This window comes from Vanessa tameamea, chromosome 13 (genome assembly GCF_037043105.1).
Source record: "Vanessa tameamea isolate UH-Manoa-2023 chromosome 13, ilVanTame1 primary haplotype, whole genome shotgun sequence".
NCBI classification, from domain to species: Eukaryota; Metazoa; Arthropoda; class Insecta; order Lepidoptera; family Nymphalidae; genus Vanessa; species Vanessa tameamea.
Genome location: NC_087321.1, coordinates 7362679 through 7387065, shown reverse-complemented (window position 1 = coordinate 7387065; position 24387 = coordinate 7362679). Strand labels below are relative to the sequence as shown.

The 24387-nt window shown below is 33.7% G+C and overlaps 1 protein-coding gene across 2 annotated transcripts in view; it reads left to right on the top strand.

Moving 5' to 3' along the window:
* Positions 1 to 24387, top strand: part of LOC113403323 (dorsal-ventral patterning protein Sog) — a 72029-nt gene that overhangs the window by 14818 nt on the left and 32824 nt on the right. Inside the window, exons 2-3 of one of the 2 annotated variants that reach the window (XM_026643827.2) lie at positions 16807 to 16910; positions 17135 to 17267. In XM_026643827.2, the coding sequence (XP_026499612.2) occupies positions 16807 to 16910; positions 17135 to 17267 (237 nt within the window). Of the gene's footprint in view, positions 1 to 16806; positions 16911 to 17134; positions 17268 to 24387 lie in introns of those variants that run through there. The other variant, XM_026643828.2, reaches the window with a different exon arrangement.

Below are 24387 nucleotides of genomic sequence, written 5' to 3'. Positions count from 1 at the left end.
TATGTCTAAGACGCGCTGTATTCATTGATTGTTATATTACAAAAAGCCAGACGGTATTGTTTATTATGTAACTGTCATTTCTTAATCTATCAGACGATAATTAGAAGATACTACGCCCACGCCGCGCCCACTTCTGGTCATCGGTCAAACTGTCTTACAATATTGCTGACCAATTTACTTATTTATGTTTTATCTAAACAAATGTATGTTGAGTGGGAGCCACTTTGTCGTTATGGACTGATAATTGGTCAGTTTTAATAAATGTCTATAGGAAACCAGTAGCTGGATTCTGTGATAAGTTATTGTGGATTTTTCATTTCTTAATTTAGTAGCAAAATAAATTTCTTCTTAAGAAATTTTATCAATGAGTAATGTATTTTTTTTTCTTTTATGTATAATAAATAATTATATCACTAATTAGTATTAGTGAAGGGGCAAATGTCTCGTGTTTTTACTGGAGCTTTAGTAAACAGTAAAAGGTCAAACAGCAGCGGTAACCTCCGATAGTACTTATGTCTAATCTTGAAAATATTTTAATTATTGTTTTATTTACTACGTTTATTAACAATTTTTTTTATCAAATATATAAAACTATTTTTCAAATATTGATTATGTCAAAACAAAAGTGCATGTTACTATATTAGATAAAACCAAAATTCAACAACTCATTTTTTCCATTAAGGAAGTAAAAATCTGCGGAAATCTAGGTTAATCCTGCTATAAACTCTTATCTCAATAATTTACAGGAGACTATGAAAAGCACTTTATGGATTTTATCCGGTCATATTTTAGACGTTGGTAACTTAATATTTTCTCTAGTTCAAAAGTGTTACAGAAAGGTTACAATAAGTAAGTAAATGCGGTTGTTTAATTAACTTCAGATCGTCATCCGCGATGATAATTATCGGTCAGTAATTGCTTTCAACTGAAGTGGTTTCGTACAAATTGCATAAGTGGTGACATACCACCCACGTTATCAACTACATCTTTGTAGCGTAACTGGTGTTACGAGGCGGTTTATTCATTTGCGCGTAACACGCTATAAATTTTATAACAATGACATTTGCACATTTATGTTATGCTATTTCATTAGTGTATCGACAATTTTTTTAATTCGAATTAATATTTTATTGTAACACGCTTTCACTGACTTATAAATTTACAACAGAAAAAAATATATTAAAATGAAATAAAAGTGTTTTCAGTGATAGTGTTTAATACATGTGTTTAGCACTTCTATGTTCTTGATTAGCAAGTTTTAAATGGTATAAATATATTTTCTAAGTTCGACTCATGCATTTGTGAGAGCCTTTATAATGAAGTTGCTCTTAAAATGTTTCTTTGAGAGTTGATATGAGAATCAAGTGGCTGCAGAGTTGTAGTAGCAGATACAGTTGCGTGAAATAACGCCTGACTCAACGGGATATCGTGCTGTATATTTTAAATATATTCTACAAACACACTAGTAAATAATTTCGTGCACCATATGACCGGCCATATCATCTGATTAATTAATTATAGCATCGATATTGTCACGCGTTTGTGTATTTTTAAACGTAACATTCACATCGCGTTTATTAATAGACGATAACTTTTTTCAAATATATGTCTGCCTTCTCGTAATAAACTTAGATGAAACATTTTTTTTTTAAATGAGATAGAAAGAATATATTTAGTATGTTTTCAAATGTAAAGCTCGCGGATGATTCGCGTGTTGTATCTCAGTTTTATATATATATTTTTTAAATAAATCATCACTAGAGGTATGCGAGAAGCGCGATGAGCTGTTTCGTATAGACAGAGTTTGCATCTACAAGCGTTGGCGTGTTATGTGTTGGTGCGAACGTGCGGGACTGCGCACATCGGGCGACGCGCGTCGGTGACGGTGCACGGGCCGGCTGACTGTGGTCGCATCGCCAGCGGCGGTGGCCCGAGTATATTTTTATTTGTCGATATCGGTGATCGGCGCCTGCTCCATTAGTCATGTGACAGTATCGACACAAGATCGACCCTCTCGGCCCTCTTTTAATTCCATCGATGCCCGCCAGACCGAACCTGCAGTATGCAAATTTACACGCGTACAGAACAACTGATGAATGATATACTGACGCGCCAGAGTACATTCACGCAATGCTTTCTGAAGAACTGATGCGCTAATGGCTATGCGAATATTCAAAGATTGAATAGATTGCTATAATGTAAGCGCCGCTTAAAATAGAGCCTATATTTTATATCATAGATTTCTGATGAACGATTTCTTTATTTTGGTATTTCTGTCAAATGTAATCTGATTATATATCATATACAATAATAAAATTACACAGAAAATTATTCATTAATTAATACTTTTTACATGAATAAAAACAATTGGACTACTTAAAATTTTTTCGTAAGAAATGATAATGTTACTATAATAAAAAATATGTTGAAAGTAAATTCCATCATTAAGGAATTATTTTTTTCTATGAATTTTAATTCTACTTAAAGTGTGTTGTCAATAAACTGTTTGTTATGTAATATTTGAGTATCAAACAACGTAGTGTGCACAGGAATAGTGTGCGTCGGCGGCTGCGCGAGGGTCAATGCGCCCCGGCTGACTCACCGCGTGCGACATACGTACACTATAACATTATTACTTTCTTATAAGGTTGTCGTGTTTAAATAATGCATGTAATGTAACTGGTCGCAATTTGTGTTCTCTTGAGGGCGTTCAAGCCAAGCTGTGGGGTCGGAGGGTCCTAAGCAGGCCGGCGGAGCGGTCTTAGACTATATATGCAACGCAGATGATCCCGCATGACGTCTATGATTACAAGTCCGTGTTCATTTATATAACGTGTAATGACATCTATATTTTATTAATTAAATACCACTTCAATGTAATTCAACGAAATATATTAGATTATTTGAGCTATTATATTTAGACTTTTGCGTATATTCCTAACATTATAAATATATCTTGAACTTAAACAGAAGGAAGCAGTACTACTCGTAGTAGTAACGAAGAACTTAAAATAAGTAACTCATTTTAAAGATCATTAAACTATATTTTGAGTTGCGAGCGACTGGTCCACATTTAAACACGTATATAATTTACAAATATTTATAATGAATATGGTGTGCTTGCGATTTTATTTGAAAAGGAAATTGTTTATTATATTAGGGGCGCCTACGAGGTAAAATGGACGTGAAGGCACGCATCTCTTCGCGCTTCGATATCGATTCTATCTTAAAGAAACGCACCTATTGCATATTAAAATAGAGAACGCAATTACCCAATGCAAATGCTGCAATGATTATGTTTTCTTATGTATTTATCCTTTATATGTAATACCTACATAGGATATTTATATAACAAATTTTAGGTGAGTTTATGGAGCTGACTAGTTATTTTTGTAAGGTTATGTAGATCATTTAAATAGCGATGATAGAGTACAATACTCTAGAAACACTATACACTGCGTTGTTAATTGAAAGTGTTTTTTAAAGCTAGCCAAGTTAAGTAGTAATGTTAGCTTAGTTCTGTCTCTGAGGTTGATTGTTGTTGGAGAGTTCAGAATGTTTTTTAAAACGACGTAAATTGAATAGGCACACATCCAAGGCTCCGACTTTTAGCACTTAGATATTTCAAAAGTTTTTTTTTGGTAGAAATATCAAAAACAATATGAAACATACACAGAATATGAATTATTCTGTCACGATATTGAATCAATTTTTATAAAATGTGCTTAAAAAGTTAAACAATGGTGTGCTACGTAATTTAATATTATTTGCATTTGAGGCTGAGGTTCAAAATCAACGTCCTCCTTAAAACAAAGTAACCTAGTTGATTTTAATTTACTCGACTAAATAAATTTGTATAAATCCGAGTTTCAGTTCCTTTTGCTACGAAACGTAACAAATTGTAAACCAAAATTACCACAAGGTCGCTAACCAGTATTATTACTATTCTTCCGTCAAAAATAACACATTATAATTACATTTACATTAATTGTACCAAACGAGCTTAAGTGAGAAAACGTTTATCAGAAGGAAGTTTACGTGAATCGATCTAAATGAAATATTCCGAACCGACACAGGACCAGCATTAAACGCATTATCGTGTTATCGATCAGCGTCTTTAAAGCGGCTTGCAATTAGTAGTTTATTTAAGCGATGCAAGTGCGGACCTCCCGCGCTTGACGCCAGGCCTGACGCCGCCTTCTTGTCTTTATGAAATTATCACTAAATTGAGAGATAAAGTCTACTCTCTGACGTGATAATAGCGCCCCCCGGCGACTGCTTTTGCCTATTTAAGGTATGCAACGTATCAAGGAAGAAATTGTAAATTACAACGGTTTTTTGCCAAGGATTACTTGTTAATGAATCTTGGGTAATTTGTGTTTAATATTTAAATTACTGTTACTTATGTCAATTAAAATTGACCATGGTATATGGTGTAGTTAATGCGATACCTTAATGTACGAAGAGCGACGCCGTGGGGCGGCATGTCAACAGTGGTATCAGAGTTCGCAAAGGGCGTTCGGTTCTCCTTAAAAGGCACTGTCACTTACGAGAGACCTTTCATAACACTTAATAAGATGCAGTACGAGTGTAAAGTTTCGTGATGGATCCGTGAGAGTAGTCACGAGGCGCCCGAGGGCCGTGGGACAGGGCGACTTTGTTTTATTTTTAATGCTTTACGTTGTGCCGGCAGCTAATTACACGGCGGGTCGCTTTTTAACGAGCACTCATTCAGCTTAACAGCACGCGCACGCGCAGTCGTCACACCTACGCACGTTTTCAATGGTATCAGAAAACACTTCACCGTAAACTAAAAATTGTAGTACACAATGTTAATTTCATTTTATACTTTTTGCAGGTTTAGGTAAAATAAAAATATGAGTAAAATAATAGTTTGCCAATTTTATCACAACATTTTATGTGACAGCCAGGAGATTTTATGAGGCATTAGGTATAGGAGCGTATGCGTCTAAAATAATAGAGATTAAGTTATGTCGCTACCAAATGCTGACGTACGAGCAAGAAAACTACAATGTCTCTGTTTTATGATCAGACCTGTCGATGTAAATTTGGTATTGGTTAGTAGTATATTTAAATAGAAACGCCAACGTTACGACCGGAGTAAGATATATCAAAAGTTATAGTAGCTGAATGTACGTATAAGTCCGATAATATTCTATTCATTTATAGATTAGATATATTTGGAATTTATAGTTAAACCTTACGACCTATCTCCTTGTAATTTATGCAGAACAAACATATTGCGATTGCGTACATTTGTATTTCTGAAGTTTATAACTTGGATAATGTGGTTTCCATTTTGTTACATCGAATAAATGATATGATATTGTAATAGAAATTATAAAGATCGTGGATTTGTACGAGCATTCGCTCAGCAAATAATAACGAGAAGTCATTATATATTATGTCCTTCTTATGTAAATTACCTTGACTTCAAAATATACAATATGTATTTTTCCATTTTGTGTGACGATGATGATTTCGTGACATATGTGGTTTAAATTGAAGTTCTAATTGCTGTTCAAACATATTCAATTACTATTTCTTCCATTTAGCAAGATTTGAAATGACTATCTTCGAGTCACGAAATATAATAATCCGGTATAATTCCGTTAAGTAGAGAATATATATGAACTCCTGTAAATGCCCTATTTCTGGGAAAACGCAGATTCCAATTTACTCAACACGATTTGTGTCAGAATTTCAGCCAACATATGTAGGTGAAATATAAACACATATTAAGCACAGGAAAACTCTGTCGCTTGACCGGATCTCAACCCGCGATCTTTGGTAAAGATTTGCGTGTGCTATCCACTATGCAGTCTCGGGTCTGTTATATAAATATGTATACGCTTTTATTTTTTCAAACGATTAACTTGTGCGTGTTTAGTTTATTTAATAGGAGCTGCATTTTCCATTTCACGCCGATAGAAGACGGTAATAAAAATGTAAACCTTAAAGGTAGGTGATTGGTTGTTGACGGGCCACACCGTATGCTGCATCGCAGTTACAGAACGATATCGATCTTACTTGAAGCACAGCTTTCCAAATAGGGAGGCCGAGTTCCCAAATAGGCAACGGTCAGACGGTCGCCGCCACCGCCATCTTCACTATCGAGGACGCAACATTTTCCATTGTCTACACGTTTTTGCCCTCTCTGAAACCAATATTGCATCTTCATCGAGGACATCCAGTCTACTAAAGACGGTGTCACTGTACCCAGCGCTGGAAATAAACTTGTTTCGGCGGCGTTTTCTAGGATATCGCTATTTTCAGATATACATAAGTTATTGTGAAATGTTGATTTAGACAAGGAGTTGAGACTTCACTGAGATAAACATATGATTATTTGTATTTTTTATCTATATAATAATTGAAAAGCGAACGACTCGATTATTTCATATAAAAAAATATTCCACAAAATATAACCAGATGTATTTTTAAAGCAATACGAAGCAACTATCAAAAAGAATAATTGGAATATGACTCAGAAGGTTCGATGCCAAGTGTAATTTTCTATAGCTTGAGATAGTGCGAACACTCTATAAAGCGTGTGCTCTGTGGCATTGACTAATCGCTCATGACTGAATACTATCACTTACTGACCTCCAGTTACCCTCGCTGGCGTCAGTGGAGATAAATAGAATACGGTGAGGTGCTGCGGGGTGAGTGGGCGCAGTCTGGCGGGTGGCGCGACGCGCACGCTGCTGGCGCACTCGCACACCAGCTCACACCCACTTCGACCACGCTTTATAATATTTCTAACAATTCAACAAGAAGTTTATCTTCATTACAGACATGTTTATGTCGACATTTCTGTTAGCTAGTTAGTAGAGTAACAGAAATCACATTGAGATATGCGACCGCAACTGCCGTCGCGCGGCGCCGGTGGAATGTAGCCTTGGGGATTGATCGTAATGTTCAATGGATGAAATATGTAGGCACGAAATCAATAAGTAACCGTTGGGCCTTTCAAGCTTATTAATCTCAATTGGAAGTCAATTGGCACTTAAATCCTTCGCGATTTGTAACTTTAATTACAAAGAGGTTAACAGATTTGTATTGCGGTATCGTTTATGTCGAGGATAGTTATACGAAGAATGTCGTAGACTTGGAGCCCTCGAAGATGATTATACATGCTCAAGCGCTGACGAGCCTGAGCTATTGCGGTATTGTATTCAAATCCTCGCGCGTCACCATGCAGGGTGCGATGCCGCGTCTGGCAGGCGCGAGACGTTCTTTGTGGCGACACACCTCTTCAACTTGCAATTTATTTAAAATATGTAGACATTCTACTCTTAACAGTTTAATTTTGTATTAATATTCAGCATGAAACGAAATAAACGAGAACGAAATAATTAAATTAACTTTCAGGAATCGTCACCTTGTTGCAAGGTCATAATTCAGAAGAACTCTTTACGAATATCAAAATGCAATTCCTCGAGATTGGTTTAAATGAATTTATTGCATAACCCAAGAGAATACTAAGTTGCAAACGTTTAATATGCAAATTAAGTTTAGCAGTGAACACAAGGGTTATAGCAAAAAACATCCTGATCGAAACAAAAGTTGTATGAAATATGGTTACATATATATCTTATAAAGTCAATATTTCTCGTTGGCCTCACTAGAGGTGTCGTTTGAATCTCGCCGAGTGATCGTGTGAGGTAAAGTTGAGATATTATAGGAGTGCAACTTCTATGAGAACAGACGTTAAAGTCAGTGTAGTGTGCCTTACTTAGGCGCATGACTTTAAACATTTAGACATTGCATATCAATTTCACTTTATAACAGGAGTATTAGCTGTATAGTGTTGAATATTATTATTAATAAACATATTATTATCATAAAATAAATTTAATATATTAAGTAAGAGTTACAGAGACGTTATATCTTTTAAAAGTGCGCAAAATAAAGATTTAAGATTATAATAAGGTAATTTATATCTTAAAGGGAGGTTCAAAGTTTTTGAAACCAAAATTAAATTATAATCAGGTCAGCCAGAGGCGCTGAGAGGCGCTCTGTCACCAAACAAGTATAAATAATCCTTTTAACTTTTGCCGCCGCTATGTTTTTCTTAGAATAATTATATTCTTGAAGCGATAATGATATAAAAATATCATTCGTTAATTATACTGGATAAGTATAGTTTATTTTTAGTTGTTATTATAACATTGGATAGTAATATCATAATTATCTACATCTTATTATCCACTCGTGAATGTAGTTTGAACGATATTCGAAATGCGTTATTTAGGAAATTATTTAAATTTAATAAGAAATTTCGTTCACATATAAAGATTGTTAATCAACACCGTATCAACTTGTAAAGAATATTAATTACGCCGTTGTATGTTTTTACCTCATTCCTTTATCTCTGGCGCCAGCGAGTGCGTATTGTTGACCCTTTACTCAATTCACTGCTGTGCCTTGAATGTGGATAAATAGTCATAATTGGCACTTATATACTTTTTTACCGTCTGTCGGCTCATGTTAACAATTTTCTGGAACATAATATATAATAGTTTAAGTGTCCCTTGTACTTTTTATAGCGCTGACGATAAACTTTATGATACAATACTTTACTTTTTATACGTTACAAATCATAGTGAAGTGAGGCCACCAACTGTCACAACATAAACAAAAGTCTCGCACGCTTCTAAGTCGCTGTGACGCCCCAATAGTAAATGTTTCACGCCATATTGTACACTTTATTAACGTGAATGTTGGCATCTCTGCTCGCCCATTAATCTCCATATAATTAAATGATCAAGTGAAATTATATTTAGCCTAAGAAATGAGGACGTGCCCACGCCCGTCGCGGCGCGTTTCGTTCGCCCTATCGGACCACATTGAAAACCTCACGGGCGATATGAAATACTTAAGTTTTAATAAGTTAACTATTAACAAAGTATGGGTGATCAAAAGTACGTCTTTATAAGCATCAAACGAATTTATTTCATGTTCTTCGACAGAGTTTACCAGTCGTAAATAAATCCGACATATTTCCCAGTGCGTTTATCATCGTTACCTCAACCGTTACATTTCCCTATAGGCGCTATGACCGACTCGATCCGACATTCGCATAAACTCACCGCTAATACACATTAAGGTTTATACGTTTAGGCATTAGTAATAAAATATGTTAGTAAAATGATTCCCGTAAACGTAACGGTTTAGTATCTCTCGGCTGTAGGTATAGGTTATCGCGAAAGGCTTTCTACGAGGTCTGATAACGGAGACACAAAACCATTAATGAGTGTTCTCGCTTAGTGAAATCGTCGAGGAAAAATCTCAAGTCTTATTAACATAGTAGTAAAGCTAGTTTATTCATAATTGGCGGTTATCTCCCTCCCTAGAGCAGTGCGTGCATTGCGCCCCGCCCCGCGCCTCGTCGTCGCGCAAATAAATTGCGATCATAATATCGCGCAACATCGACCCGGCCCGACCACAATTAAAATTTGCATTCTTGTCCTTTGATTGATAGCTCTGTTCAATAACAGAGAACCCTTCTGATATGTGTTAAACCTCATAGCGTTTAATAATAATGTTTCACGTACCCTTTATCTGTACCGCAATATCTAGTCGATGTTTTTGTTTTATGTAAGAGCCCACGTTAATAAATTAGTGTTATTAGGATACATGTATAAAATTACTTGTAAAAAAGTTTCAGCATCGCAATGTTTCGTATTCCAGCATGTCATTGGTTGGGAGGGTGTGTCACTATAGGAACTATGTAGAAATTACGTCATGGGCGCATTAAAATAATCTTTTGTTTAAGTAATTTTACAAATAAAACGGTTGAATTTAGTTAAAGCGGCGTGTGGAAAATTTCAGCTTGATTAGTTCTGTGGAACTTGTTCGAAATTAAAATGTAAAATCAGTACACACTAACAGGCATTAATTAAACTAATTATATTATATTTTAGTAGCTTTTATTTAATTATTATTAAATAAAAGCTACTAAAATAGTTCGAGTATTTAACTTTTTCGTGGAGTATCTCATAACCATTTATAGAAAACATTTTGCTGTCCGCCTTTTCTTAATTGTAATATAGGTACTTATAAGCAGCGCGAAATATATCATAGCAGGTAGACAATAGTGTGTGCAAACATAAGTGCCTTCTCTTTATTTCCTCATACTTATTATCCGATGGGATGGCAATCCGGTACGACCGTAGATAGATCTATGAAGCACGAGAGTGTGACAATGTTATCTTCCTAATTTGATCAGGCTAATTTCCTTAGCTTTGAGCCCCGTCCCTTAGCTTTACCGACTTAACTACAAAGGAAGTTTATTATTTAATTACTATTCTACTATCAAAAACGAAGACAATTCGCAAATACCTCAAACATCCTTAGAATTATGCAGACAAATATCTAGATCATATTAAATTATGTATGAGCTCTTTCCCGAGACGTGGACAGACGTTATAATGAGCTGTATTTTTCAAAGAAACTTGACTGAAATAACATCAATATTATTAATACGCAAAATATGCACTGTCTATATCTGTTGCCCGATGGCGTCTCATATTTGCGAAAATATTTTTTAAGTTTGTTTTTATGAGGTGCAACTGTACGAACGCTCATTCCGAAAGCATTTGTAGAATGATACTCAATAAATTATACGATATTTTTGCTTAGCGAGTTGGCAGCTGTCCACTGTCTGCTACTGGATATTATGATATTAGACTAATAATCGATTAGGCGATGAAAAAATTTACGTAAACGAACATAAATATCAGTTCTTTTAACGCCTTTATGGAATAGTTATAGTTATTGGGTCGTTATTTTAGAGACTACATTTTAATACTGTTATGAATCTACCCACATTTTCAATCTCAGATTGCCCCCGATAAGGTATTCGCTATCTGTAAATCTGTCTTCACCTCGTAAAATCGTTTCATTTCACGCCTACCATAGATTAATTATGAGAGAATAAAGTTCATGTTGTCCATCGATAAACTACTAATAAGGAAGAAGCAAGATGATTTATATGATATTTACGTTAACTACGAACTGCTTCGAAAATTAAAAATCGTTACTTTAACTTTTTGCATTTTAATCAGGAGTCATTGGAAATAAACATATATTTGTTGAATTATAGGCATATGAAACGAGAAATACCAGTCACAACTGCGTCAAGCAGGCGCCGGACCCAGTCAATGAAGTCTACAACAATAAATAAAAATTGAAGGAAACGAGACCGTACTGATATAGAAACAATTTATGTTTTATCTTTGTCGCCAGCGATGCGTTCACAAACACGATATGTGTTTTAATTGTTGCTCAATGCTACTAAATCGAATGCATACGCTAATTGAATTGAATTCAAGTAAAAACTTGACTTGAAGGTGAAAAAGATCAGTAAGATGCCAATAGTAGGCAACGAAACTTAGTAGAAGAAACAGGAAGCCGTAATGCAATGTCGTCAAGCCTTGCCTCGTATTTTGTATATCTGTACCGTAGACATTCTTGTTATAATATATGTAATGTTAATTATTTTAAAATAAAATGAAGTAATACCAGACTAAGACTTAAATGTACCTGGTATTTTTTAAAAAAATTTTTAAAATTATTATGTGCTTATAAAATTGACGTTTCACTAATTTTATTTAATCTGTTAGATTACAAGAATACGGTTCGGATTTTCTATATGAAAACCGCGATTTAATCTATAATTAAATTAGGAAAGTAAATAGGTAGTTTTAAAATCATAAAAATCCTTGTAATATAACCTTTAATAAAATCTCAGAATATATATCTTGCCTCGTGATGAATGGGAAATCCTGAAGACAAATTTAACTCACTCAAGTACTCGTAATAAGTACCTTTATAGGAAGCTACATTAGTAAGGAAAATTCAAATTGATTGAAAGAATGATTCTTTATAATTTCATGGAATCGTACCGAGAATCTGTTTAAAACTAGTGGTTAATATTTAGAATGATGTAACTCAATTAAAAATGCCAGATTTAAGGATCATTTAATTATGAAGACAAGATATTCAAATAATTAAAAAACAATATCTAAAAAATATACATAATATCATGTTATGCCACTGCCATTAGTCCTTGATCGGACCGAGTCAGTGTGGCGACTATTCTGCTGTGTCCATATTAATCGAATCGAGACGAACAGCGCACGCGAACCCAAGAGGCACTATCGTGCGCGCGGTATCAGCTAACATTGGCAATTAATGGCTTCGTTTTGTACGATTCATTTGATTATATACCATAAGATTTAATGTTTCGTTTTCAATATCTTTTAGTTTCCTATAATAATGTAGATACCGTTAGAACATAGACAATGGTGATTAATTTTTCTCTGGACGTTATGGAATCCTATGATATTTATAACTGTAAATATATACATATATAATTAAATAAATCACGTATCTAATAATATTGCAAGTTACTCAATATTAAAAAAATATATCTAAAGGTAAATACTGTAAAATATAAATAGGAGTAAGAACTAAGCTAAATAATTTTGTTAACATTTGAGAGATTGCGTCGAAAAATGTCTAAAATGAATTTATCTAAAATAGTATTATGTATTATGTATCTAAAGCAATAGAAATGATTATATTTATTACATTATTTTTAAATACCTATTTCAGTTATAGCTCACAATGTTACTAATTAACAACTTAATAATCAAATTATCCAAATTTGAATGAAAGATTTGACCTTATTCGTTTGATATGTCAGTAGCAGGATCGCATTGGCCTCAGGTGTTGGTCGTCTTGCGGCCACGCGTATTATGTAAAGCGGGGAGTATCAAATATCAGCAACAGGTGTCGATCGCGGCAGCTCATAAGAATTATTGTTGCGCATCGATTTAATCAACCATGTCGACGATTAGTGTCTGTGTTGATCGACCAAATAGAGTTTTTAATTGCTGTTTACAAATAATACAAAAACATTATGACTCAAGTTTTATAGTGTTTAGCTACGTTATTTAGTCGTAGTATTTGCGTTTTAAGCTTTAAAGAATAAGGAACTAGCTGGTAACCTTTACATTTGGATCGTTTTTTTTTTTAAATTATCGTTAGCCAGTTTTTTAATGTGCGTCATTTTAAAAAAAGAGGTCAAAACAGCAAGTAGTTTTTATTAAAACTGTGAATGAAATTTATTTAATAAAATATTTGATGTTTATGAAAAGTAAATTAGTCATTTGTATATATTTATATACGTAGGTTTGGTTTTTATAAACAAATAACTCTAGTTATAATTTTTACATATGCTACTAGTCAATAACACAATATTTATTTCGCAAATTCTCACTCCAAATAGGAGTTATAAGAATAACAATATTTTATTTTTTACAAATGATTTATTTTGGTACATGTTAAGTATAAAATAAGTTTGCGCTAAGCGATGGTCGGCTAACATTTGCTTTGGCAGGCTAAATATCAAAGTGCACTCCTTCTAGCTAATTCACAGCAAACAATTTATGCTCTACCCACGCTTGCTGAAATACGGCGCACGCCTATTTCAACCCTTTTATGTTGAGGATTTATTGAAGCGACTCGAGCATGCTTCAATGAACCGGCCGTATACCTTTGCCCGCTTGACATGTAAGTCATACTTATCGTGATCTATGACATGACAATGCATTGGAAACCGTGGGGCCTTGCATACCAAGCTTCAAAGATGACAAATGGTAACTAACTACCTTATACTGTACCGACGTTTTTCAAGTAAATAAGTCATGTTACGATATTGTGAATATATCGACGCTCGCGCAGTAATACATTAAGTGTCAAAGTGTTTTTTTTGTTTGTAGCATTAAATTAGCAACATTATTGCTAACCAACATATTATTCGTGTATTTTCACGATGATCCTGACAAATTTATAGATATTGAGTATATTCAAAATAAATAACTGCATATATATCGGGTACAAATTTCCATAAACAGATCGTGAGACCAGCATAAGACGGGCGTCGCCAATACTTCATTTCCCTGGCGAGCCGTTTCTGGCTCCGCGCCAACGTTTCCGAGAACATGGGAGAAGGTTACGCGATGTCTTGCATTAGTTTATATGCTTAAATCATATCGAAGATAATATTTTTACAGGTATTCACTGATATGCGTATACAGAAAGTCCCCTATTCTACACTACACTTCATATTAAACTTTGAGTGATCATTTCAAAGTCCCGTTGGTTTGTAGCTAAGTCAAAAGTTTTACTATTATTTTTTATGATTTAGATGGGCGACCGGCCGAATGGTCCACATTGATGGTAAGCGGTCACCACCGCACATAGACATCGCTGCTGTAAGAATTTGTGAATATATTTCACATTTTTTCATATTTTGTATAAATTTGCTAATTAAAGGTGCGAAGGGACAAAATTGCAACTAGGTTGTTGTTTTTATTTTAGTATTGACTCAAAAAAGATCATTTTATTTTTTAAAAGACATAAGTGCTTATCTTTTCCTTTTACGACAAAAATAGTTTATGTAGATAGAGACGTTTCGCTGCCACGATTACTTAGTCAGAGTCTATCGTCTGACATGGTAAGTGCGACGCGTGATTGTCGCATCCTTATCCAAGGCTCCCTCCATCCTCATTATAATGGCGCGGATACCGAGCCGTAGCGAAAGAAACATATGGATAGAAAGCAGGGTAGTGTGAAGTCGTATTGACATTAAGATCAATATGTTCTCACGCAACGTGTCTCGGCCACTATCAGTGCACTCGTAGAGTGAGGTTAATTAAATAGTTACAAGAAGGCGATAACAGTGACGCCTATTTATAGAGGCCGGGCCACCTTATCGACCTAAGCCATCTGATAGTGATCTATTTACCACACCGAATCGCTCACACCAGCCCTTCGTAGTGGCTCTCGAAAATGCATATATTATCATTTATTTTATGACCGTGGTTTGTAAAATGCATTAGTAATTTCTATGTTTATTATGCGTAGCCTGACTTTCACTGTTCATTAGGGTAATAGGTGACAATACGTACTAATCCATATGGAACGAATCATGAGTAATTATTCAACTAGATAATAACATTAATTAAAATTGTGATTAGAAAGGCTATGACTAGTACACATATGTCTACATAATAGTATTAATTTATTCTTTCCCATTGCGTTGAGACTTCTAAATTGTTAAATAAAATATTCACCGTAACAAATATAGGTTTCTAGTTTATTCAATTTTACGATGTGTCGATATTATAAACGTCATCGTCAAGTGACAATATTTAAAGTAAATGCTACGTAAACCCGTTTTATTTACGACAAATCACATTAGTTAGGATGCAAATAGATACTGTTAAAGTTTTGAATGCATTACGCGGTTGTTTTCTACCTTTCAACGCTACAACCTGGACTTTTATTTTTAGATGTCCTCTCGACTGCGGCATGTAAATGTGTCTTGTTAACCTGCGGGCACCGGTTTAGTCTATTAAATTATTAAATTAACTATTAATCTTACACGTGTAAAACAATCGACACGATTATTAATTAAAATAGATTTGGTTAACGTCCGACCGTATATAATCAGCCATAATCGTGACATTTATTTGCATTTCATAATCACGTGCACAAAAACTTTTCCAAAAAAATCAATGAAGTCTTACAATTTGATATTATTCATTATCGTGTGTTTTATTATTTAACTAAGTATACTAAAATATGCAATTCGTATTTAACAAGTTAGTAGATAGTTTCGATTTGAAAGTATCAAACGAATACAAAGATATTACTTTGTTTTGGCGCGGCGCATCACTTTATATAATTATATCTGTGGTGTTTTGTTTTTAAAAGCCTGTGACATGTTCGTCATCACGTCACGGCGGCGCGCCGGTAATCATGAGAGAGAATATTAAATTAAACGTCGTATATCCCACTTTTGGAAGATCAAAAATATATCCGTTTATTTGGTTTCGACGTCATTCGAATACGTCGAATTGCAAATTTTAAGGCCACATGCGGTTAATCTATGATTTCTGTTAAATAAAAGATAAGCTTCGCTTTATTTATCGTTTTGCCGTGTAATTAATTAAAATTTCAAGTGGCATTTTAAATCGTGACCGCGCCTTTAAATTAATTAATGAAATTTCCAACTGTTAAAACAATTGTCGACGATCGTGATACATTTATCATTGTTGTACATTGGAAAGGTTGCAACTTTCCAGCTATTTCGCTCTGCTGATAAATCCGCCAGGTGAAGGTGTCCGTTATAACTAAAAGCAGCTACGACGTTGTTTCTTACCGAATACCCCCCGCCGCTTTACAGATTCACCAATAACAAAATGCTAGACGTAAAATCTATATTAAGAACGTACCTGTAGTACAAATATTTTTATTGAATGTTAATGGTTTTTAATTGGCGTTATTCAATCACTATTGATATTTGGATCATGGTGTGTGCCAAATCCCTGATAAGGGCATCTAAGAAAACTAAGAACTCTTTGGTTTCCAGTTTGTTTCAGTTGTCCTCTATATTGATTATACACTTTTTTTTATTTTGTTAGAGATTTTTTTGAAATATTTTTCCGATTTCCTAGATTAAGAAGTTGAATGCAATAAAATAAATAACTATAGTAGAATATATACATATATACCTTCATTCGACACATGTAGGTTTTTGCACAAATTTTCCTGACGATCAATTATAAACTCAAATGTGTTTATATGAAAACTCAGTTGTGCTGTGCAGTTGTGATTGGTTTTCATTTGTTTTAACCACTAGATAATAATTTCTGCGGGGTCAACTCGTTCGTTATGGTTTAATATGTACATATCTAATTGTTACAGAATGTCAGTTCGGGAAACAAGCGAAAGAACTCGGTTCGACGTGGTTCGCGGACCTCGGACAGCCTTTCGGTGTGATGTACTGCATCAAATGTGAGTGTATATCGGTAAGTATGGGCATAGCTCTATTTTTATCGGCTTTGAAATAAATGTTTATTTCATTTTTTTAAATAAAAATCATTTGAAACAGTTTTTTATTGAAACTTTAATAAACGTTTTTTTCTTTATCATTTTTTTGCACATTTGTTGCAGTAACAATGCAAGTTTACAAAGATAAATTATTTTATTATTTTAAGAAGAATCACTTTTGTAACAGTAAATTTTCCTCTAGGTACAAAAGAAGCGTCGGGTTGTAGCAAAGGTGCATTGTCGGAACATAAAGAATGAATGTCCGGAACCTTCCTGCGACACGCCCACGCTCCTACCCGGTAGATGCTGTAAGACCTGTCCAGGAGATGTAAATTGTGAGTGAAGAACATTATATTTTATAAATACCTGAACTAAATAAGTACCTCAAGATTTAACGCATAAATGCGCGTAGTTATTTATTTATGAAGTAATTAATCCTAATGCACTTTTTTTATCGAGAATCGAGCGTTCTAATCGTGGGCATGTTGTCGAGTATTCCTTAGTGTATTTACCGAGAGCAAGCGAAGAGAAGTGAATTAATAATAATAACATTATATGTACATGCGTTTGGTTTAGTAGCACAATATTTGGATTCGCAATTAAAAAGGGAGTTAAATACTCATAAATAGAATATTCTGTGCAATTAGATGTGTGCTATAGTAAACTATATATAGTCTATTACAACCACAAGAGGACAAAACCGAAATAATTGACCCAACAATATTGACATTGAATTCACGCGATAACATTGCTCGAGGGCTTAAATAATCTATGATATTCATTATTAATTTGCGTTTTGAACGTCGACGATTTGCTATCGGAACTTTGGAAGTGGAATTAAAGTGGATATAGGTAGTAAAGTAGAGTAGTATTGTAATTTAAATAAATATATATTAATCAAGAACTGGTCAATAGTGCAAAATATAGCGGAGGTATTAACATATACGTAAATTTAATATTTGTTTGTCTTCATTCCTTCTTTGAAATCATAAAATCAAAATCAAAATATACTTTATTCAAGTAGGCTTTTACAAGCACATTTGAATCGTCATTTAACAAACAATTTAAAGTAAAGCTACCACTGGTTCGGAATGTAGATTCTACAGAGAAGAACCGGCAAGACACTCAGTAGTTACTCTTTTTCAATATCTAAAAATACAGTCATGTTAGTTAAATACAATTATATATGTATGTTATGTCTTTTTAAATGAATTGAATCTATGAAACGGCAAAGTTAAAAATGTTTGTGGAATTTTATTATATTTATTCGACTGGAATAGGCTATAAGTATTATATTATTAATTTAAATGCTTATATAATTTCTATTTTAATTTGACGGATCATTTAAGAATATCAAAAGAGCATCGGGATAATAAGCTAAAGATAATGTGGACGGAGACATACAAGATATTGATAACGACAGGCACCGGATCGAATAGAGTTTAATTATCCAGGGGTTGCTATTGTATTCATTTGTGTGTTCCGTCTTGATTAAATTGATTGTTACATAATTGATTTAATATTATTTGAAGAAATAAAATATTCAACTCAATAATTATATTAATGTCGTGCACTTAGGGATAAGCAAAAATGCAGGACTCATAACGCTATTGATTCGAAAAAAAAAAACAATTTTATTTATTGCCAAATCTCAAAACGAAAGAAAAATATAATATAATGTAAGACTTATGGTTATTTTTTATTAATTTATAATTAAACGACACCGTAAGTAAGTAGATACCCAATTCACCTATAATTATTGAAACGAATTTAATAGAAAATAAATTGACTAAATTAATGTATTCTTTCACACTTGATTGACAGGAAAACATTTTAAAATATTTTAAAGTTATGTACGTTTCTATCACATTAAATATATTTTCAACGGTATGCAAACTATCTTGATTCCGTGAACTGACGTAAACGTAAAGTGTAAATAGTTACCGAAATGAGGCGAATTTTTTTTTCGATCGTAACACTCTCTGATGCTTCTCATCATAAGTACATAAATTATTTTGTTATAATACTTACTTTCTGTTATTAAATGACAAAGAAACATTGAAAAAAGCTGGTTATTTTTTGGTTTAATCTAGTAGATATAAATAAAAAAAATATTTATAAATTGTGCAACTAACAAAAACATGCTGTATACGTTGTATCAACTTAAATACTATATCATATAATAATACGTTTTATTTCTATTGGGTCAGATTTCTTTGCTTAAATAAGAAAAGAAATCCTGATTTTATAATAAAAAACATGACAAGGCACTTCAAAATGTAATAAGGGTTTATTTCTCGTACAAAATCATGTTTTGCATAGTTATGACTAATTATAACCCAGACATAAAGATATTCATATCTATTTCAATTGTCACAGACTTTTCTTGGTGTCGCGAAATAAAATATAATGTCTGAAAGTCAACATTTACATTAGCCATCTAAAAGTAAAAGAATTTTTAATCATGTATCATTTTTATGACCTCTTAAATACCGCCAGTATTTATGTAAGTGATATATGCTTATCCATTTAATATGTAGAATTTTCTCGTTGGTATATCTGGCGTCTTTTAAAATGAAAAACTTTTCATTTAAATTTTATAAATATTGAATATTTTGAGGAATACGTAATAATAACACAAATAGCTCTATACTGAATTTGTTTCTGGATTTTCAAAAAACGAAGTCCAATGTTTATGAAATATTCGAATTTAAAGATAGTATATTTAAGATGATAAGATTACAATTACTGTGTGATTCAACCAGGTCCATTTTACAAATATTCATTTATTAATTGAAGTTGCATGAATTCACTGGCGAATCATTTCGTACTCAGCGTCACGCACTATTATACGTATGTATACGTACGCACGCGCATGATGTCTGTCAAGATGTCGATTCAATTTCATTTCTTAAATTGGTGATGTCACTCTTACTTTAGTCAATATATATTGACTGATGTCATGCTTTTCCAACTTGACATTGTTTGTTGCTAAGCCGATAATGTCCCTCGAGCCGGAACTTTAGTATCTTCTCATTTTGTTAACATAGCGTTCCTTTTGCGGTACACGGAGATACAATCTTCTAGCGTGTTTCGTTTCAATTTCGTCTTTCAAGCTTTCTCTTATATTTGTCCTCAGAAAGAATCACTACCTTAACTCGTCTATAATGTTAACTACGTATTACAACTGGGTTAATAATAAAATAATAAATTAATATATGATACAATGAAAAGTATTACTTGATATTTAGAAAATGAAATAATGTAAGTATTTTTAGCATTTACATAACGACTAATAGTAGTCAGTCTTTGTTTGGATATATCTAATTAATAGTTATTAGTCTCGGGAGGTAACGTGAAGAATTAATTTGAAACTTATTAAAATTGTCAAAGAGGTAATGATTTATTGATATCGTCTTGATTTCGTTCGGAACAAATACCGCCGCAACAGGTTGGTGACTCACGGGCCATCTGTCGCGAAAACTATCCACACATGTGGAAATTGTCTGAACGACATACAACTTTATGGTTTTTTTTTTTGATGATAGCGATTAATATTCCGTTTTCGGGTGACCTCTCTCTCTTTTGTAATATGACACTTCGAAAGATCTAGTCAGTTTATTATAACTTCCATATAAATACAATATTAATTGAATAAATTATGACAGGCCGTTCGTTATTCAAATACATAATATAATTATATCTTGAAAATTACGACATGCGTATTTTAAAGAATTGAATTACCTATTTTTTTTTTTACATTAAATGTCACTTGATTGTCATCGTTTATCATTTCAATGGCTGTTTTTTGTTGAATCGGCAAATTCTCGACTTAAAAGGTAATTGCAAATGTGAGAAAGCATGCGTACATATGAAGTGACAGGAACTGGCAATGACAAATGACATTGGACAGGCACGGCGGCTCCCACGACTGATTCTCATGATTACCTACACATGGACGCTCGTTGCCTACATTCGATCTGGATAATCATTCCTGCCGACACTAATTCGTAATGCACAATTACATGTTCCAATAATGAACTGAGAAAATATATGCGCCATTAATTTAAAAGCAAAATTCCTCCTGTACGGCGTGAGTAGTGACAATGAATCACTTTCGACGAACGCTCGCCGGAGCCGAATGTTGTTCGCGGCGTGGGGCGGTCACCATCGACGACGTCGCCGACAGCTCGTCTGCCCGCTCGGATCCACTGAGTGGGATATATCGAGAGCATTACAATGCCATTACTCAGATGCACCGGGCTGGTGCAGAAATGGCACGCGCTGGTGTCCCCCTGCGCCCGCGCCGCTGCTGCAAATATAGCTGCTGGTGGTGGTTATTCCGGGCGCGGCCGTCGACCCGCCGCCGCGACGCCGTCTGCGCGCCTTTTTAGCGAACACAACTTACAACACACACATTTTTTGCGAGCAAATATCGGCGATGTCAACGTACTCGTCTCTTTTCGTCATTCCTCGAGACGTTTCCTTAGGCTCGCAAAATTCTCAATCGTTTCGTGTGTGTAAATACTCGCTGTTCACTGTCTCGTTAATTGATCGTCTGAGAGCGCGTCCTAAATTCGTTTCGCTTGCGTAGCGAGAATATTATAAATTAATTTTAAATTGATTAAGGTTATTAACATCAAATTACTGTGGCAAAACAATATTAAATTTCGTCATGCACGCACTTGTGTCTATCCTATGACCTTTTTGCATATGTAGACTAAAATTAATGTTAATGTTGTTCCTTCAAAAAACTACGCGTAATATTTTAATGTATGCAAAGCTATTTTGTTGAATGAATGTGACTTAAAAAAAAAGTTGTGGCACAACAAAGTTTATCTAAAACTCATAGCTATAAAGCGCACGAAATCTGATTCACTGTCGCCTTACGAAGTCCAGTTGGCCGACTGCCGTCTATGCCTTCCGACTGTGTCTTATTTTATCGCAATTTCAATACACTCCTTGCCGTATAAAACGAGTAAAATCTATAATTTTTTAATTGAAACTGCTTGAAACTGCGTTGTAATAATAAAACTAATTTAAAAGTACCTCGACACCGGAAGTGTCTAATGTCAAATTAATTACATTGTTTTAAGAAGATAAAGTTTCGTAAACATATGTACATAGCTATATAATTCTCGGCGATTACATTATATGTTAGGTTACTGTTATTATTAATATATACATATATTTAATATTTATTTATACTAAAATTTTAATTGCTACCTTATATATTATATATGAGGCACTGTATGTTTTATAAATGAATATTATAAGTAAATAATTCATTGGAGAAGTGTTTAAGGACGTTTAAAAGTGGCAATATGCTTAGATACGTATTTTATAAGTACTAATAAAAAAATGTAATGATCCTTTCAAACATTACTTCCTGAACAAAGAATGGAAAAAATTTAACTGAAGTGTAATTTTCATTTATATTCGTTAAAAAATGAAAAGGGGCGTTAGAAAACTAATTTAAACGAATTTAAAGTTCCTTTTCTGCTTAAAATTATACATCCTGCGTAAAATCCACAAAAATTGGCTCCACGCTTTTTTTATCTATAATAATTTTGTATAAAGGTAAATTTGTATATAGGGCGTAATCTCCGGAACAAATTATACAATTCTTAAAATTGAATAAAGGGTAGGGACTAAAGGGTATTCATTGAATATACCATAATATTTTCTTGATTAAAAAATGTAATCATCAATTGAATATAGTATATTATGTTCTTTAAATCTCCTATCTTTGCTTAAAACAAGAAGGATTTAGTTAAAAGATTATAAAAAATATAGATCGTTTTTTTTTTAAATTGAAATTAAATATTTTTTGAAGTGCTTAGGAAAAATACAAATATACTTAGAAAATATACTTATCGAGGAACATAAAATATCAGCGTGTACTGCAGAGGGAGCTAAGCATAACTGTAAGACATGACTAATGAGAATTCCACTGTAGTTTCGAATCTAAAGCAATTCCTTAATATAGTCATGTATAATTCGCTCAAAAAGTTGTGGCTTATATTGAACTAGTTTTTGTGTTGGTGGTCGTAAGGTTTAGTTATAAAAAAGTATAAAAAGCTTGCTTCATACAAAATATCATCAAATTCCAATCAGTGGCTTAGCCGTGAAAATATAACAGACAGACAGACAGACTGAGTTACTTTCGCGCTTATAATATAAACATAGATAAGTAAAAATAAAACAATTTACTTTTTTAGCGTTTATAGCCAATGATTTTTTATAAACCAATTCAGCATCAGTGTTAATACATTGTTTACGTTGTAACATTTGTGAAGTTTCAGAGCGACACGTTTATCTGATCCCGAAGAGGTATATGGCCGTATTACAACACGACCCTTGAAAATAAATGTTTCGCAAATTCCTTTCGTAGCGCGCCTCTTAATTACGAAATGAAGGAATCGTCCTAGCAATCAAGACTCTATATTTATAGCGAACTTGGTATTCTTCCCGGGTTTCTCTCGGGTACAATAACTTATGTACTTCTAAAAGTTTTCGTCTGTTAATGAAAAGTTGTTATTCTTCGGCTTTTCTCTAATGCAATAAGTGTGTATAAACCTACTTCTTAAATCATTGTTTATTTATAAAAACCGTTGCGCAGTTTAAGAGATCTAAGCGCACCGATGTCGGGAAACGAAGATTTGTTTTATAAAATCTAGAGAACTGTCTACTCAGTTAGTCTGGTCATTTTTGTTAGGAAGATGTATACTATAATATATTTTGATATGGTACGGTTTATTCAAATAATCCTAGTCATCTTAGGTAGTTGAAAATACAATACAATAGCCATTAATTATATTAGCAAATATGTTATTTTACGTTGTCCTAATACACTATAGATGAGATAGAGATGAGAGAGAGGGAGAGAGATGATAGAGAAAACAAAATGTACCTAGGTAATTTGTATGTAATTTGGTATAAATTAATTTTACCAGAATGTTATGGAACGAAAATGGTTTATACTTTATTTATACAGAAATATATAAACACTCCTTAGCAAAGGAATAGCGAAGACTAAGTCTTTGCGAAATCAAGAGAGAAAATTAGTGAAGAAAAAGATAAAATATACATTAAATGTTCCAAAGGGTTAAACGTAAGGACGATAAATGATAAGTCATAACTTCGCGTGATAGCTATGACTTAAGAAGCAGTAATGAGGGACGGCTGCGTGTGCGTGTGCGCTTACAGAGCGTTCATGGTTCATCGGACATCGTATCGCCGACCACCGAGCAGTCGATCACGAGTGTATCTAATTCAGTGTGCTGCATGTGCCTCCGAGGAATTTGTTTTGTGCACGCCGATGCCGCGTACAATCGACGTTTTATTTTCGTGAGATCGGTGTCCCTGCTTGCAACGCATTCCTTGTTGTAATTTTGTTTGCATCTTTTTCACTACACAGCGAAAATGAGCTTTGATGTTGGAAACGGGATCACT